The sequence below is a fragment of the Setaria viridis genome, chromosome 3 (assembly GCF_005286985.2).
Source record: "Setaria viridis chromosome 3, Setaria_viridis_v4.0, whole genome shotgun sequence".
Taxonomy (NCBI): domain Eukaryota; kingdom Viridiplantae; phylum Streptophyta; class Magnoliopsida; order Poales; family Poaceae; genus Setaria; species Setaria viridis.
The window spans coordinates 9,366,273-9,382,447 of NC_048265.2; the positions used below are offsets into that span (position 1 = coordinate 9,366,273).

Consider the following 16,175-nt stretch of genomic DNA (forward strand, 5'->3'; position numbering starts at 1 on the left):
TGAATTTACAAGCCGTACGCATTCAGCATTCACAAGCAGTCAAGCAGTAGCACACAATAACACAAGCCCTCTTGCATAAACTTTTTTCTATCATGAAATCGCTTAGTAAAACTGAATTTGTCAGGCTGATAAATTCATACTCCCATCGTAACAAATATTTTCTGCGCGCATATATACGTGATGAACATGCGAGTAGCGTTGGTTCTTTACTCCCTACTCGGAGTCGGCGTCATCTTCGTCCTCGCAATCCATCAATCTCCAGCGCCCGTCGGAGCCCTTCACCATGCCCCTGTTGTGCGGAACCCACCACCCGGGCGGCACCCCGTGGTCGTCCCGCAGCGCGTCGTACGCCTTGTTCACCAGCGCCACGTCCCGCGCCACCGCGAGCTCGAACCCACCTCCTCCCGCTCCGCCCCGCGCGCCCGCCATGCCGTGCAGGTACACCTCGAGGTTGTGCCAGGTCTGCTCGTGCCCGGGGCTCCTCAGGTACGGGGACGCCCCCGTGTCGATCGCCAGCTCGGCGCCGACGTCGTGGTAGAACACGGCCGGGTACCTGGGCACGATGTCCCGGGCGTTGCGGACGCGGAGGAGCCGGAGCCCGGAGACTGCGTCGAACCGCTTCTTGAAGCCGGAGCCGCCGACGCGGGGGCAGGCGAACGCGAACGCGGTGACCGGGCAGGCGGCCATCCCCGCGGCGGCCGGCGCCACGTTGTAGCCGTTCGCAGCGATGTCGAACGCGTTCAGCGTGGCGAGCGCCGCGCCGAGGCTGTGCCCCGTCACGGTGATGCTCAGCTCCTCGTCCTTGTACGTGTCCACCAGCCTCCGCACCTCGCGCAACGCCTGCATCCATGATCCATCGACCGATACATTCATGAGGTGACTTGTGAGAGTGACAGTGACAGTGCCGCAAGTCGTACGAGGATTACCTGATCTCTTGCGCTGTCTTGGTTGTGGCTGGACACGGGGTCGGCGGAGGTGTACATGGACAGCCACCCGCGGTGCACCATGGCGTCGCAGGCCTCGCGGTCCCCGAGCAGGCCCCTCGGCGGCACCATGGCGAACTCGAGGTCCTCGACCCACTCCAGCGCCTGCACCGTGCCGCGCCACGCCACGACGACGTCCCGGCGCCCGAGCGCGGCCTTACCCTCGTCCGTGGCCACGGCGACGTACCCGATCCAGTTGGACTCCCTGCACCGCCCCGCCCCGGACGCGGACCTGAGGATGAACGCGCCCGGCACGGGCAACGACGACGTCGCGTACAGGAACCTGGTGACCCGGTACGCGGCGGCGTGGCCCGGCAGCCGCACCCGGTCGAAGAACCGCGCCCTGGCAAACCGGGACAGCCCCGCGTGCGGCGAGAGCGCCTCGTGGTTGAAGGCGTCGTAGGTCGCCTGCGCCATCTCGCCGTAGCGGAGGACGGTGCGGCGGAGGTCGAGGTCCAGCGGGTCCAGGAGGCCGTCCCAGCCGCCCTCGCCGTGAAGCTCGCGCCACCGCCGGGCCGTGTCCCCGAGGCCGCCGTGCTGGGACATGTTCAGTTCAGCCGTGTGGTTTATTCCGTCGTCTAGGATGGGTCGCTGAGGTTTCTGCAACGACTAGCTCTTAATGTCTGCTTCTTGCTCAGTGCGATTTTATACAGTGATGACAGTGCGATTAGCTTTTGCTTGCTCGGGTTTGCTTCTGATGACGAAGAGAGCGCAAACGGCAACGGCATGACATGTATCGTGCTGGGATTTGCATGATGAGATAGATGAACATGACATGCGTCGCGTGCAGCAGCATGGCACAACTGGGCAAGATGAGGAACAGAGCAGGTGAGGTGCATACGCCACAGCACGATGCGTGATGGGTCGGCCAAGTGCCAAGCAATGCGAACAGCACGAACGCCTGACGCGTCTGGGTTAGGAAATCTGTTATGGCCATTCCCAAGGTTGAAGCATGATGCTCTGAGGCTCGTCCACTCCTTCCTCGTGAACGAAACTGGCTAACTGCGGTCAGACAGGAGATAGGCTGCAGCAAAATTAGAGCGTTGGGCCAGCCCGTAACCACTAACCACATATGCTTTGCCCATATTGCCAACATGACATCCTCTCGTAGTCTCGTGCCCCTCTCATATCCGGATATCATCACACTGAAATTTGCCTTTGGACCATGACCATACCCCTCTCGCGACAAACACGGAACACCTTTCTGGGTCCAAAGGCTGAATTGGGCTGTTCCAGTAGAGTCCAAGATTCTTTCTTGCTGGCCCGCCTGATCCACACACTAGTACACTACTTTGCACTCGTAACATGACTACACGAGTACGAATTTTGGGCAGGCCGGCTACAGCACTGGTAAGTTTTACGGACGGTTGCTTAAAGTGACGAGCACGCAAGGACTAATCGCTTTCACCAACCGGCATTCCGTCGCTCGCATCGCATCCCATCTTGCCAATTCCAGCACGAAGACTACGCTAGATAGTGCTGAAGATCTCATGGGATCCCTCGCGTCGATGTCACTCCATTCCCTCGATGATAATCTTTAACGTTCGGACTAAGCGTCCCCCCCCTACCAAAAACATTCTTTGCAACGCACTAATGCGACTGATAATTGTGCCGTCGGCGTTCAGAATTAGTATCACTTTCGCCGTACGTCCCGTCCCCGTGGTCTGCAGCGCCCTGGCGTGTTTGCCGGCGACGCCATGAATCCCTTGGCTGCGAATCGCCGACAGCTAAACAAGTGCTCCGAGCCGAGCGTGAGTGTACTATCAGCGAGGCACGGCCCGTATGCTATCGGACAAGGGCACAAGGCAGGCGGGGTACGTGCAGATCAGCTTTGCTCGCAGGCAGAGGCATGAAAGGGGAGGAGGGATACCATCATTCTCATGCCATCTCTGCTCGAAATCACTGGGTTTACCAGTGATCTCCCATTCTCCATCGATTGCTCTGGAGGGGGGGTCGCTGCCGAGGAACCGGCCGGAGTCTCGGGCCAGCGACCACTCACTGACCGGTGACCATAGAGCACTGCGGTATCTACTCTGGAGAGTGATGACAAGCACGATGGTGTGGCCGTGTGTGGGTGGAGTGGAGCTGAGGGTCCTGGCAGCCGATGACGTGGCGCGGCGTGCGTGGCTGGCGCACCTAATCATTCCCTTAACCACCACTGATAATGATTAGTGCAAGGTGTGGCAAATCGCGATCAAACCGGATACCCCTCTCATCTAGATCTTCTTGTCCTCACCTCACTGTGTGCACCCGTGGCTGCATTGCATCGCCAAACCTTTTCCCACCCAAGATGCAACGAAGCAGATCGAACGAGGTCACGTGAGATCTGGCCGGAGGGAGCGTGCGGACCGCTCCAGAATCCGAAACCCCCGGTAGGCAACGGTAACGGTCGCTAGCTCCCACTTATTTCCCTCGGCGCTCTCGCTCCTCCGCCTTCATGGAAGCGCCTGCCCTGCAGTGCTGAGCCATCACTCCAACTCTGCACGACTGCATCCGTGCGTCCCGGGCACGGCCAAGTAGGAGCGCCGCAGCTGTCACCAACGCATGCACCGGCACGGCCCATGCATGGAACGCACCTGGTGCAGAGTTCTGTGGGCGCATCGGCGGCTACAGTGACGCGCCACCGGGCAGCTGACCTGCGGGGCCCACAGCGCGGACGCTCTCCGTGATCCTTGCCACGGCACATACGGACGCACGCTCGGCTTTGGGGCCAAACGAGCGATTTAAACGCGTCGCTCTCACTGGGAGCCCCATCGGAGACGTACGTGCACTAAAGCTGAGCCGGGTGTCGTGTGCACGGTGGCAATTACTCTCGTGACACATGCGTCGCGGCCGTGCACGCGTTGGCGTTGCATCGTTTGTATGGACCTGAACGAACGAACTGAACGCAAGCGCTAGTGAACAGTCGCGTCTCACTGATCCAGCCAAGGTTCATTGGTCGATTTGACAACTCAACCTGCGCCTTCGGTCTGAATGTCTGATGAACAAGGAAGGGCACGGACACGGGTCAAGGCAGTCGGCTAGGCGAGCCTTTGCCCGGTGAACGCTCGGCTCAATTCAAATCACATGTAATGCCATCATCTGAACCAACAGGAAAAGGCGTCGGTTAAAGCGGTGACAGTAAACTAGTCGATCCATCCCCACCGAGACCGAGCTCAGGTGATAAAAGAACCCGAGGAAACCAAACGGGTCAAAAGAAAGAGGTTTCCAGATTCAGAACATGCAAAGCAGATTCAGAGGATTGTTTGGGTGGTGATCTCGTCTCATCTCGTGCCAGTGCCACGCCGGCCTCCCCCTCAACGTTCATATTCCATCTCATCCATCCCCAACGTGCTGGCGAGTATTTTACCTCACTCCACATACCGGTAGCATTCATCACTCCAGCTTCGGTCTCACTCCCAGCAGACCAAGCCAAAGACCGTTCCTCGAAGGCCGTGCCCCACCCCTCCTCTCTCTTTTAAAATCCCCCAACCCAAAAGCCTACTACTCGATACGAAGAGAGGGTGAGAGAGCAAGCAAGACCGAGAGAGAGACAGAGGAGAGGTGGCCCGGAGACCAGCACGAGCTCGGCATCACGGCCATGTCCGTGGCGCAATCCTAGGCGTCCATTTCGTATTCCACGGCAACGCAAGCACCAAGCGCAGCTGCCAGCCATGGTGGCCGGCCGCGTCAAGGCAGCCATGGGCTTCCAGCGGAGCCCGGCCACGCCCAGGCCTTCCTCCTCCTCGTCCGCGCGCAAGGCGCCGGCGCCGGCGCCGGCGCCGTTGCAGCTGCCTGGATCCGCGGCGGCGGGAGCGGGCCAGCCGGAGACGCCGCGGCGGCGGTCCTCCGGCTCGCCGGCGCCTTCGGGGTCGGGGTCCAAGGCGGGGCCGTTCGCGCGCTACTTCCCGCGCTCGTCGGCGCAGGTGCAGCCGGCGCGCGCGGCGTCCGAGCCCGGCGAGCTCGTCCGCCTCGTCGAGGAGCTGCAGGAACGGGAGTCGCGGCTGCGGACCGAGCTGTTGGAGCAGAAGATCCTCAAGGAGACCGTCGCCATCGTGCCGTTCCTGGAGACCGAGCTCGCCGCCAAGAGTAGCGAGCTCGGGCGGTGCTGGGCCGCGCTGTCCCGGCTCGAGGCCGAGAACGCGCGCCTGCGCGCAGAGCTCGATGCCGCCGTGGCGGCCGCGAGGAGCAGCGAGCAGAGGGTTCGGGAGGTGGAGAAGGAGATGGCGGAGATGAGAAAGCGGCGGCGGGAGCCCGATGACTGCTCGTCGTCGGCGTCGTCGGACAACTCCGAGCGCTCCAATGCAGGGAGCAAGCCGGCCAAGGTCGTGGCCGGGTTGTCAGTTCTTCCGCCTCCCGCGCCTCCTCCTCCTCCGCCGCCGCCAATGCCGGCGCCGTACAAATCCAGGTCCTACTTCTCTGGCTCGTCGCGCGCCTCGCCGGCGAACTCCTCATCCAGTGACTCCTTGTCCGCGCCATCGACGCCGACCTACTCTTCGGACACTGCGGCATCACGAAGCCGCGTGCCGGAGCTCTCGAAGCTCCCGCCGATACCCGCCCCACCCCCGCCTCCACCGCTGCCGCCGCCATCGTCAATGCCGACGCGCGGACGCCGCAGCGCGAGCTCGTCACCGTCGACTTCAAGCAGCAACAGCGGCAGCGGAGGCGCGGGGCCTCCTGCTCCGCCGCCACCACCTCCACCTGCGGCGAGGAAGACATCGAGAGCGTCCTCCCCTGCGACTTCGGCCTCGACTCCGGCGCCCGCTCCATGCGTGAGGCGAGTCCCAGAGGTGGTGGAGTTTTACCACTCGCTAATGCGGAGGGACTCAAGGTGGAGGGACGGCGGCGCGGCCGGCGAAGCAGGCCCCGGGGGCGCCGCCGCCGCGAGGGACATGATCGGCGAGATCGAGAACCGCTCTGCTCATCTTCTTGCGGTAAGTGTTCGATCGATCAAATTCACTACAGAAAGTAAAATTCTTCACTTGTTGCCGTTTTCGGCCCATTCCCCACTCATTTTCATTGACAATATCGTGTCCTTTACCTGCCATTTTTGGTGGAAAAAAAATCTCAAAAGCTAGAGGTTTTAACAAACTGACACGAGTGGCTCACTGGCTCACTGGCTCTGAAGTAGCTATTGCTGATGGAGTTGTTGTAGAGATGAACAAAAAAAAGGTGAGCACCAGAAAGTGGTCGTCTTTTCGAGCGTGCGCGCACGCATACGGCCATTTGAGCACCAAATACAGTTGAAACAACCAAACATCTTTCCCCCCTGTTCATCGCTCTCGAGTTCACCAACTTCCATGAATTCATGCAAGAAATCCATGAATTCCTGCATGCATTTCTCTTCCGAGTTTTATGGTTAGTCATCAGAGCAAGTAGTAAAAGACACGAGGGCAGTGAATAGGATAGGACAACCCGTAGTTGGGAACAAAAAAGAAAGCTGCATCCTCTGCCGGGAATCATACAAAGGTTGCCCGGCCTTGTCATACTGATTCGTGGGGCCCCGACACTGTCAACCACTAGCACAGGTGGTAAAGAGGATTGTAATAAATGAGCTGAAGCGGGGATTGCTACTCTTTCGAATAAAAAAAGCTGTGGCCTTGTCCGGCCGTATCCTCGAGGCCCAGCTAGCCGTTGGAGCCAAGACCGTTGCTTCGCGCCAAGTGCCTGCACCTGGATCGAAGAAATTTTGAAATAAAATGTGCTTTCTTATGTCGCTGTGCTGCGACCTTGTGGAAGTTATATTTTGTTTCGATTATTTGGTTTGCGATGGGAAGAAATGGCTGCTGAACTAATGGTTTCGGTGGTTGCAGATCAAATCGGACGTGGAGAGGCAGGGCGACTTCATCCGGTTCCTGATCAAGGAGGTGCAGGGTGCCGCGTTCGTCGACATCGAGGACGTGGTCACCTTCGTCAAGTGGCTCGATGTCGAGCTCTCACGCCTGGTGAGCCATCCATTCGGTGTCCACGTCCGAATGCTGCTCAACAGCAACCAGCTAACCGATGTTTCACTGGGTGCCGTGGGATCGCAGGTGGACGAGAGGGCGGTGCTGAAGCACTTCGACTGGCCGGAGGGGAAGGCAGATGCGCTGCGGGAGGCCGCGTTTGGGTACCGCGACTTGAAGAAGATCGAGTTGGAGGCGTCATCGTTCTGTGATGACCCGCGGCAGCCCTGCTCTTCTGCTCTCAAGAAGATGCAGGCTCTCTTCGAGAAGTAAGCACCTTGTAGCTTCTGGTGTATATATGAGCGATAGATATTCAGTTCTGATTTCCTTGTTCGATCGTGTGTTCATCCATGGTCATTGACAGGTTGGAGCATGGAGTGTACAGCCTTGTGCGTGTGAGGGATGGCGCAATGAGTCGGTACCGCGGGTACCAAATCCCATGGGAGTGGATGCAGGACAGTGGAATTGTTAGTCAGGTATAGTGCGAGCTAATTGTTTTCCCTAAATGAGCAGCATTGTTATACATTCGACCTTGTGCTCAAATACAGATGGTTAGACAAACATGTATATTGCTGGTGTGTTACATTGCACTTGTAGAGGAACGATGGTGGGAACAAAACATGATTCACTATGAGACACACTTGTGGTGCCAACAAAAAGAATTTTGAGCAACGTTTTGTTTTGGGCACCAATAGGAAGGCCCTAGCTTCTATTGCTCGCTGGGATATGCCACGAAATGCACGTGTGAGCCAGTGGTTCTCATGAATCTATTTTGTTTCTGCAGATGCCATGACTTGGTTCAGGGTAATGTTTTTCATCATTTACAAATAGCATAATTCACTATTGGACATACACTCGTGGCACCAAAGCAAAAATAATTTAGGCAACCTGGGGACCAACAAGATAGCTCTTTCCTCTGTTTGTGATGTGCTGTGAAATGCTGTGTTAGCCAGGGGTTCTCGTGAATCCGTTTTGTTTTTTATGGCCCCTTATGAACTTTTGGTTCAGAAGCATGGTCCATAAATTTTGGATTTTGTTCAGGCTGGTGTTTTTTTTGTTCCGAACCTTGATAGACTCAGAAATTGGTAACTGATAGACAAGCTTGGTCATCTAGGCTTGTTGCTACCTTGTTCAGAACAGATATGGGCCATTGCTGAGGGCTTCACCCAGGGAAAATAGTCTTTGGAAATAGCCTACTCTGTAACTAATGTGATGGCATCAAACTTTTGGGTAGAGGGCAATTTCATCATTGTTGATGTATTAGCAAGTATTTTGATCATACAACACCCTAATGCTTTCACAAATTTGAGGGGGAAAATCATGCATCACAAACAAATGAGTCTTGAGTGCACTTGATGTTAACTTTGTGCTTGATAAACAAATGTCTAGTTTCCATGTCGCCTGTGCTGCATGCAATTACTTGGACAACTTTAAAGCTCTTAAATCAGATTGCAATTTTTTGGCATATCTTGAGCAATTACAAGTGCTTATACGGCTATCTGCTTACGCAACTTGCTTGTTTGAATCTTAATATGCAGATCAAACTACAATCTATGAAGCTAGCAATGAAGTATCTGAGAAGGGTTTCCTCAGAGCTTGAGGCCATACAAGGTGGCCCTGACGAAGAGGAGCTAATGCTTCAAGGAGTCAGATTCGCATTCAGAGTACACCAGGTAACCACCCTACTTGCTCATGTACTGCAATATGCGCTCAACTCATCAAATTTGTGTACAGTGCTCAACCCTACTGTTCTTTGCAGTTTGCAGGTGGCTTTGATGGCGACACGATGCGGGCCTTTCAAGAGATCAAGGAGAAGGCTTCAACCTTCCAGTCGCAACGGGAAAGCCAAAATCAACATCTGCATCAGCAAAGACTCGCTGGCAGAAGTTGAAACTCATGTATTTATAGCAGTCCATTACTACTATAGGATGGTGGAAATGTCTATTTACTTGGCCAAATACTCAATTTGTCAGCGAGAAGCTATTTCAGATTCTCAGTCTTCTTATCCATTGGCGTCAACATGCCGTTCCTGTGTAGTGTCATGTGCTTGTGTATGGGCACGTTCCCTGCAACTTCTCAAGTAGCTAGGAGGAGGCGTAGGCGAGCATTCCTGCCGCACCTCAATTCAGAGACCACACGAGAACGCTGGACGGAAATTTGGCCAACCAGCCAAGCCGCATATTCAAGGCCTAGCAGTTCTTTTTTCTATTTTCACAGGCATCGCTTTGACGAATCGATGTGGATTTAGGACATTTAGCCATTTGGGGGTTTTGTTACAGCATGGCTTTGAGGCATGTTTTTTTAATATTTTTCTGAAACCATATGTACATCTAGCGTGGAAATGGCTAAATAGCTTTCCACTGTTTACTAGCTCCTTTTTTACCACAGCAATTTAATACATTGGAATTGGTAAAACACATGATTAGAGTGCTTTAGTACCTTGAATACTATGGAAATGGAAAACCAAGGAAGCTGCATGAACACACATGTATCAGAAGAGAAATATAGGCACAAAGAAAATCCTCCAAATTTATATTGCACAGGCCATTCCATAAGAATTCTAGACGATCAATTCTTTGTTCAAGAGGGTTCCATAGGATATTTTTTTGATAGAATTATAATCCCGTAAAATTCCTTAATGTTTGCTTTGCTTGAAATGAAGCCTTATTGGTGCACCAAAAATTTGGGCGCAACTACTGCCCCCTTCTTTATATATGTCATGTTGACCTTCTCAAGTACTCAAAACTAAGGTGGCCCGTGCAAATAGCGGGTAGCTAGTTTTTATTTCTCATGGTAACATTTGGGTTCCTTTTTACTTAGAAATAAATTTATTCAAATGATTTTGTATGATGTTTTATAGTTATAGTTTTGTCCGAATAGCTCAGACCATAAAATAAAACATGGAAATTGTAGGTTAAGTTTTACTTCAGTTTGCACTCAAGCAAATTCCTCCTTCCTGTATTGTATCGATATAGACTCTTTTTTTCTATTTTAATCTAACATATCGTTATTATGAAATGGACTTTATATTAATAATTTGTTTAGGTCTTTTTCTTTCTAATACGTATGAAAAGTAACATAGTTTGTTTAGCTTTTTTAACGTAAAACTTTGGTATTCTCTCTCTCTCTCTCTCTGATATGGACTCTTATTTGATCATTCTAATTTTGAAGTCATAACGAAACCAAACTGCTAGTTTTATTTACTATATAATTTTATTTAATTTTGATAGTATTAATTAGGCAAGGCTAATGGCTTCTTTTAGGAGGGTAATCAATGCAAATAGCACGGCTAGACATTTCTATATAAGGTCCACTTGTACCTCTATGGCCGATTAACATTGCATTATCCTACTCGCAATATTCGACAACCTCATATAGAATTTTGATGGTCCTTGTGTTCGTGATTCACTGATTCTCACCATGGCCAGATTGGTCACCCAAAGCTCTCTACTAATTTCCTATTACCTGGATTTCAAATTGACCTATTTACTAAGCATACTCAACATGTATTCTTCGAAGTGAATCTAGACCATTACATCATCATACAAATCAATGATGTGTATATCATTTTAATTTTTATTACCGCGGTATTTCAAGGCTAAATTTAAATTGTAGCTATTAAATAATTATACTCTATATGGGATTTTTATGTAAATAATATGCTTTCCAATCTCAATAGGAATTATCATTATTCTAATTCTAAATTTATTTATTAATTAATTGTATTTTGCATAAACTGTGTATTTAGCTATTTTTCTTCACAATTTGTACACAAATTAACTACTTCCTTATGTTTTATTATAAATTTAGCTATTTATTAATCGCATTCGACGTGGACCCTATTGATCTCTTGATTATGTAAATGAAAAAATATCTTCTCTCTCCTTTCTTCTAGATTTGGAAATAAGCATTGGCTCTTTGGAATCCGATTCAATATCTGTACTTTCATTTTGAAACAAATGAATTCATTCCCTTAGTCTATCTGATGTTCACATAAGCCAATCCATCTCTCTAACAAAACTATAATCTATTTGGAGCATGGATGACCTGTATGTTATTACTTTTTCCACCAATTAACATGTTAATTTTTATTCTTTTTTCCACCAATTAACATATTAATTTTAGAATATTTTTTATTTTGAATATGGTTACTTATGAATTGTATTTGTATGTGGTGTATACTCTTTATTTAGCTATTTCTATTCCCGACTTGTATAGATTTAGGATGCTTCTTGCCAGCAGTATTGATCCTCCTATCGCCTTATGTTTTTGCCCATTGGTTTCACATATGATGATTGTAGTTTGTGAATGTGGCCCTAAATCGCTCGAAATTGAGGGTTGAAATCTAAGGTCCTGTTTGGCAGAGCTCCCAGAGCTGATTCTCTGATGAATCCAGCAGGAGCCTTGCCAAATAGTTTTTCAGAGAGAAGTAATTCTCTGTTGATTCTGTGAAGTGATTCTCTGAAATGAACTAAGAGACTGGAAGCTGAAAATAGTAGCTTCTCCTGATTCTGTGAAGTGATTCTCCATCTTGATTTTAAGAGTTTATGCTAGAGAATCAAAGAGAATCACTTTGAGCTATAGAATCACTTCTCTTAAAGAACCAGCTCCCATAGAGAATTACAATCAGATGGAGCTCCACCAAACAGGCCCTAAAGCTCAACCATGTGGAGTTTTGGTAGACTTCAAATCACCACTTGCTTCTATGGCATATCTGGCGGACTCATTGCCTAGTCCTAGCTGCACCTACACCTACGCGACTGGATGATCCTATATCAACGGTGATGATGGTTAGGCAGCAAGGCTACATAGTACATCCTTTTCCATATGCTCTTTACTTCTATGCGTGGTAGAGCTACTCATGTGTTCCTACTACATATTTCATTGGTGAAGACGTATGGGGCGCTTGATCGTTCTTCGCGTTGGCTCACCCACTATCTGCGCAGTCCAAACATGTTGTTGTCATCAGGTCCAAGACCAAAAGTCGTGTCTCTTCTCCTTTGTTCCTCTAGACTCTGTGGTTACGCAGCAAGGCTGCAAGGCTATACACAGGACACATGACATCTTTTTCCATGAGTTCTTTACTTCTACGCATGGTGTAGGCTTCGTCATAACCATCTCTTCTCTCTTTATTTGTCTTTCATGGACATCGTTAGAGTCCATTAGAGCTGTAACATCTCAAAAATTTCAAACATTCAAAAATGTGGACTTGTTAAAATTTTCTTCCTTTCTCCCTAATAATTAAAATTATTTTAACACATGTTCGTATTAAGCATAAACATCACATGGTTGTGCATTTGTGTGCTCTAGAGTTTAAGAAAAGATCCAAAGCTTATAGGCAATTCTCAAATTTGAATTCAAACTATATAAAAAACCCCTCCAAATAAATGCTAATCTCTCCTATTTCTAAGGAGGTCGACAGCTTCACTTTCAACCCAAACCACCTTCCGACCCGATCCATCTCCCTCCTCCCTCCCCCCTTCCCGCACGGCCTAGTGGGCCATTTGGCCCAACCAACCCAGCCTGCAACGCCAGCGTCATCATCACCTTCCCCTCTCTTCCCCTCACGCTCACCCATACATCCCCCCTCACCGGCATACACGATGCCGCCCGATCCGCGTCCCCCGGCCACCTCCCTGTTCTGTGATGAGCGCATGTACTGCCACGGCCATGCCTCGCCCACTCTCTCTATCAGAATCCCCCTTCCCTTCCTCATAACCCCGGCCGCTCGCGTCTGCATGCGCGACTCCACGGCGTGGCCGTGATGGCTGTCGCCCTGATCTCCTCACCCCGCCCGCTATGCACTGCTCCAAGCAACGCCCTGGAGCCGCCTCATCATGACATGTCGCCTCGGCTCCTCAACCATGCCTGGAATGCATCCCTTGCCCTCCGCCCTCCTGCACACCCACGCTAGAGCCCCTGCCGGTGCACTGCTCACCCGCCTGCCATTAATGGCCGGCGAGCTAATCCGCTTACGTCCGGCCTTATCCGTCGGCCTGAGCCACACCGCGAGCTCCTTCAGGGGCTATAAATAGCCCCCTCCCGGTGCCATCCCACCTCGCACCACCACCTCACCTCCCTTCCCTTGCCGGAGTAGGAACTCAGGCTCACTGCCTCCACCCGCTGCTATGCTCTGTCCTCCAGAGCTGGGACGGGTCGAAGTCGAGGTCGCCATGAAGTCCTTAGCCACCCTGCTGCGCTGCAGCCCCACCCTAGTGGCTGCTTCGCGTAAGACCTGCTGCCGCCGCCTAACCCCACTGCCACCGCACACCGTCGCTCTGCTCCGGCCACCGTGCCACCATCAGAGACACCCTAAGTAGCTTCGTTATGCTACCCGAGTCATGACCTTATCCCCTTAACCCCATTGCACCGCCCAACTTAGGTGAGCCGCGCTGGCTGCCGTAGACTCCAACCCACCCCAACATCCACACAATCCACCCCATCGCATCACCCCGAGCCTCCAGCCTTAAACCCCACCGCGAATGCTACACTGTAGCAGCCGGCGGCGAGGATTCTGGCGAGCCTCCTCTGCCTCGCCGCAGTGCCCCGACACCCATCTTGGGTGGAGCCCTAACGTGGCTCCCACGTGGTAGCCACGCGGTAGCGTCACACACACGCCACACACACTGCTCCATCAGCACCACGTCACCCACTACCCTTCTGTACACCTGGTCCAGTGGACCACTCTCATCCGTTCGCCCTAGTCCATGGGACCACGAACTAGGTCCACAGCACAGCCGCCTCCGTCACAGCCTCGCTGACCTGTTGACCTAGCCCCATCTCCGTCACAGCCTCGCTGTCCTGCTGACCCAGCCCCACCTATCGGTCTCACAAACTGCACAAAAACGCTAGGTACACACGGCTGAGAGTACCCCAAATGTTATTTCACCCACTTCCAATTATCCAAAAATTCCACCAAAATTTCTTAAAATATTAGATATATTTCTATACCTATTAGAACCAACCAATATCCTTTTATGCATCTTTAAGGTCCAAAACTAAATAAAACCATTTTCATCCAATAGAAGAGCCCCATTAGTGTACCCAAAATCTCTCCTTTTGCCATTCTTAGCTCCAAAAATATCTAATAAATTTTTAAAAATGCTAGGATATATTCTAGGCACATTCATGAATTCACCTTCCCAAACTCATATCCTGCACCCCCAAAACTAAGGAGGCACTTAATAAACCTATAGAAATCCTATTAGAAATCATGCCAAACTTTTCCTAGGAACTTAGGAAATTCTTAGCATATGCTCAAGCTCCATAACCAAAGGTCTATCACCAAACCATTCTCTAACCCATGAACGTACACCTAGAAAATCACATGAAGTATAGGAGATCACCAGAAACTTAGGAAAATCCATCCCAACCCCTTTCACAATCTTTCCTTAGAATTCTTTCCAATGAGCTTGGATTACTTTGATTGGTGATTGATTGCATGTTTATTCTTCTATTTCTTAGTAACTTAATCTCTCCCCGAGAAGTTCACGTTTCACCTCGGAGATAGTCATCCATTTAAGGATTCGATTTCACCGCTCGTCAAGCAAGGCAAGTCTTAACACCAACCCCTTGTTCATCCTATATTTTGCAACACTAAAATTAACCAAGATAATAATGTGATATTGCATATTTCATAAGCCCCCTAAATATAAGGTTAAGCATATTCCTATAAGCAAGCCCTTACTCTTCCTCCTTGCTTAAAACCCTAGGAATGGCCTTGTATCTAAGGCCTAATAGATCTCATATATTTTCTATTGCCAATTTAATCCTTTAGGTGTGAGTTTTGGCAACAGGAATGAACTGTAAAACTTGACTAGCAACCAACTAAGTAGGACGCAAGGTAAGTTGGGTAACCTCATGAGGGGCCCCTATCTAGCATTACCTTGGTCATTTAAGGACCGGCTCATTGAGAAAGTCTTTCCAGTGTATATGTGCAACCATACAAGCCAAAAAGGTACAACTTTCGGGAGTGCCTACTTATGTGAGAAATTGATTCACACCCCACTACAGAATCTAGTAAACCATCCTAAGGAGCCACGGTGGACAACGGATAGACTGGAGCAGGACCTTCGTACAGTCCCAGGTCCGGCCGGCACGGGTCATTTGTTGAGGTTCGTAGGGCCTGGTGGCATTGTATGACACATTATGATGCATCTATTTTCCTGGGTTAGTGTCCGTGAGTGGACGTGGAATGACCCCTGATTAGGCCCCAGTGTTGGATGGGGCTAGAGGATGTCGTCCAACGCCGGTGGGTATGGGTCTCGTAGAGTAGTACCACCAAAGGCCTTGGTATGGGCTATTTGATCGTATGGGTAATCTATTCGAATAGCCAAGGTTCTTGGTCATGAACTCACATGGTCAAAGCTCTCTTTGATTAGTCACACCTCTTTGATACAAAGTAGAGAATTAAGGGCGATGCTCGTGCTTTTGAGATAAGAAGGATCCTGACAGTCGTTGCCTTTAAAATATAGTAACGGTAGGGGAGGCTTGTTTCCCCCTCCAGGGCCAAAAAAACATTATTACAATAATAACAACTACTTCTTTTTAAAGCCCAAATGGTGTTACACTTCGCATACAAATAACTTTCTGCGTATAACCTAGTTTTCCTTAATTTACTTTACATGTCATTAACTTTTCTACGTTAAGATACTTGCTGAGTACTTCTAGCAAAAGTACTCAATCTTGCTTGTTCTGCCAGGTTACCTAAGGAGTCAGCTTTCGTCTTTCCGCTGCACATTGAATGTTGTTTGATTATTCCCTAAAGGTGAAGATAACACCGACATAATTCCTCCTATTTCCTCCTCTTCTTACTCTGATAATCATTCCGATATACGCTAGTGCCAGATACTGATCCAGGGCATGGCACTGTATTGCTTAAGTGTGGACGTCCGAGGGGTGGTCCCCACAAGCGCTTCCTTGTGGTAGATATTGTTTCTGAGTTGACCTGCAATGGAGGAGGCTGCACACGCCACATTGCTGGGATCTCGATGACGGCTTGGCATCTAGAAGCATTGTTACAAACAGTACCTAATTCGTTTGTAGGCTCTGGTTCCCTTTGATGAGATGAGCTAGTGCGGCTTTGAATGTATGTGTGAACTTCTTAATTTGCTAGCATGTAGGAGTATGTTTATTTTAATCACTATCTAACACATGCATACGGTCTTTGATATGCTTCCTTAATTATCCTCCTTGGAATATTTTTTTGGAATCCTACTCCCTCCGTTCCAAATTGTAGGTCATTTCAATTTTCTTAGAGAGTCAAACC

General features: G+C 50.3%; 2 protein-coding genes across 2 annotated transcripts; one reads left to right on the top strand and one right to left on the bottom strand.

The window, feature by feature from the left end:
* LOC117850579 (phospholipase A1-II 6) lies at positions 1-2,497 on the bottom strand. The gene is made up of 2 exons (XM_034732437.2): positions 927-2,497; positions 1-840 (listed from the first exon to the last, which is right to left on the bottom strand). The coding sequence occupies exons 1-2, from the start codon at positions 1,527-1,529 to the stop codon at positions 214-216; spliced, it is 1,230 nt and encodes a 409-aa protein (XP_034588328.1). The 5' UTR covers positions 1,530-2,497; the 3' UTR covers positions 1-213.
* Positions 2,498-4,230: 1,733 nt separating this feature from the next.
* LOC117846798 (protein INCREASED PETAL GROWTH ANISOTROPY 1) lies at positions 4,231-8,943 on the top strand. The gene is made up of 6 exons (XM_034727887.2): positions 4,231-5,896; positions 6,776-6,907; positions 6,995-7,176; positions 7,272-7,383; positions 8,446-8,580; positions 8,667-8,943. Exons 1-6 carry the CDS (start codon positions 4,637-4,639, stop codon positions 8,796-8,798), a joined length of 1,953 nt encoding a protein of 650 aa, XP_034583778.1. The 5' UTR covers positions 4,231-4,636; the 3' UTR covers positions 8,799-8,943.
* The last annotated feature ends 7,232 nt before the right edge of the window (positions 8,944-16,175 follow it).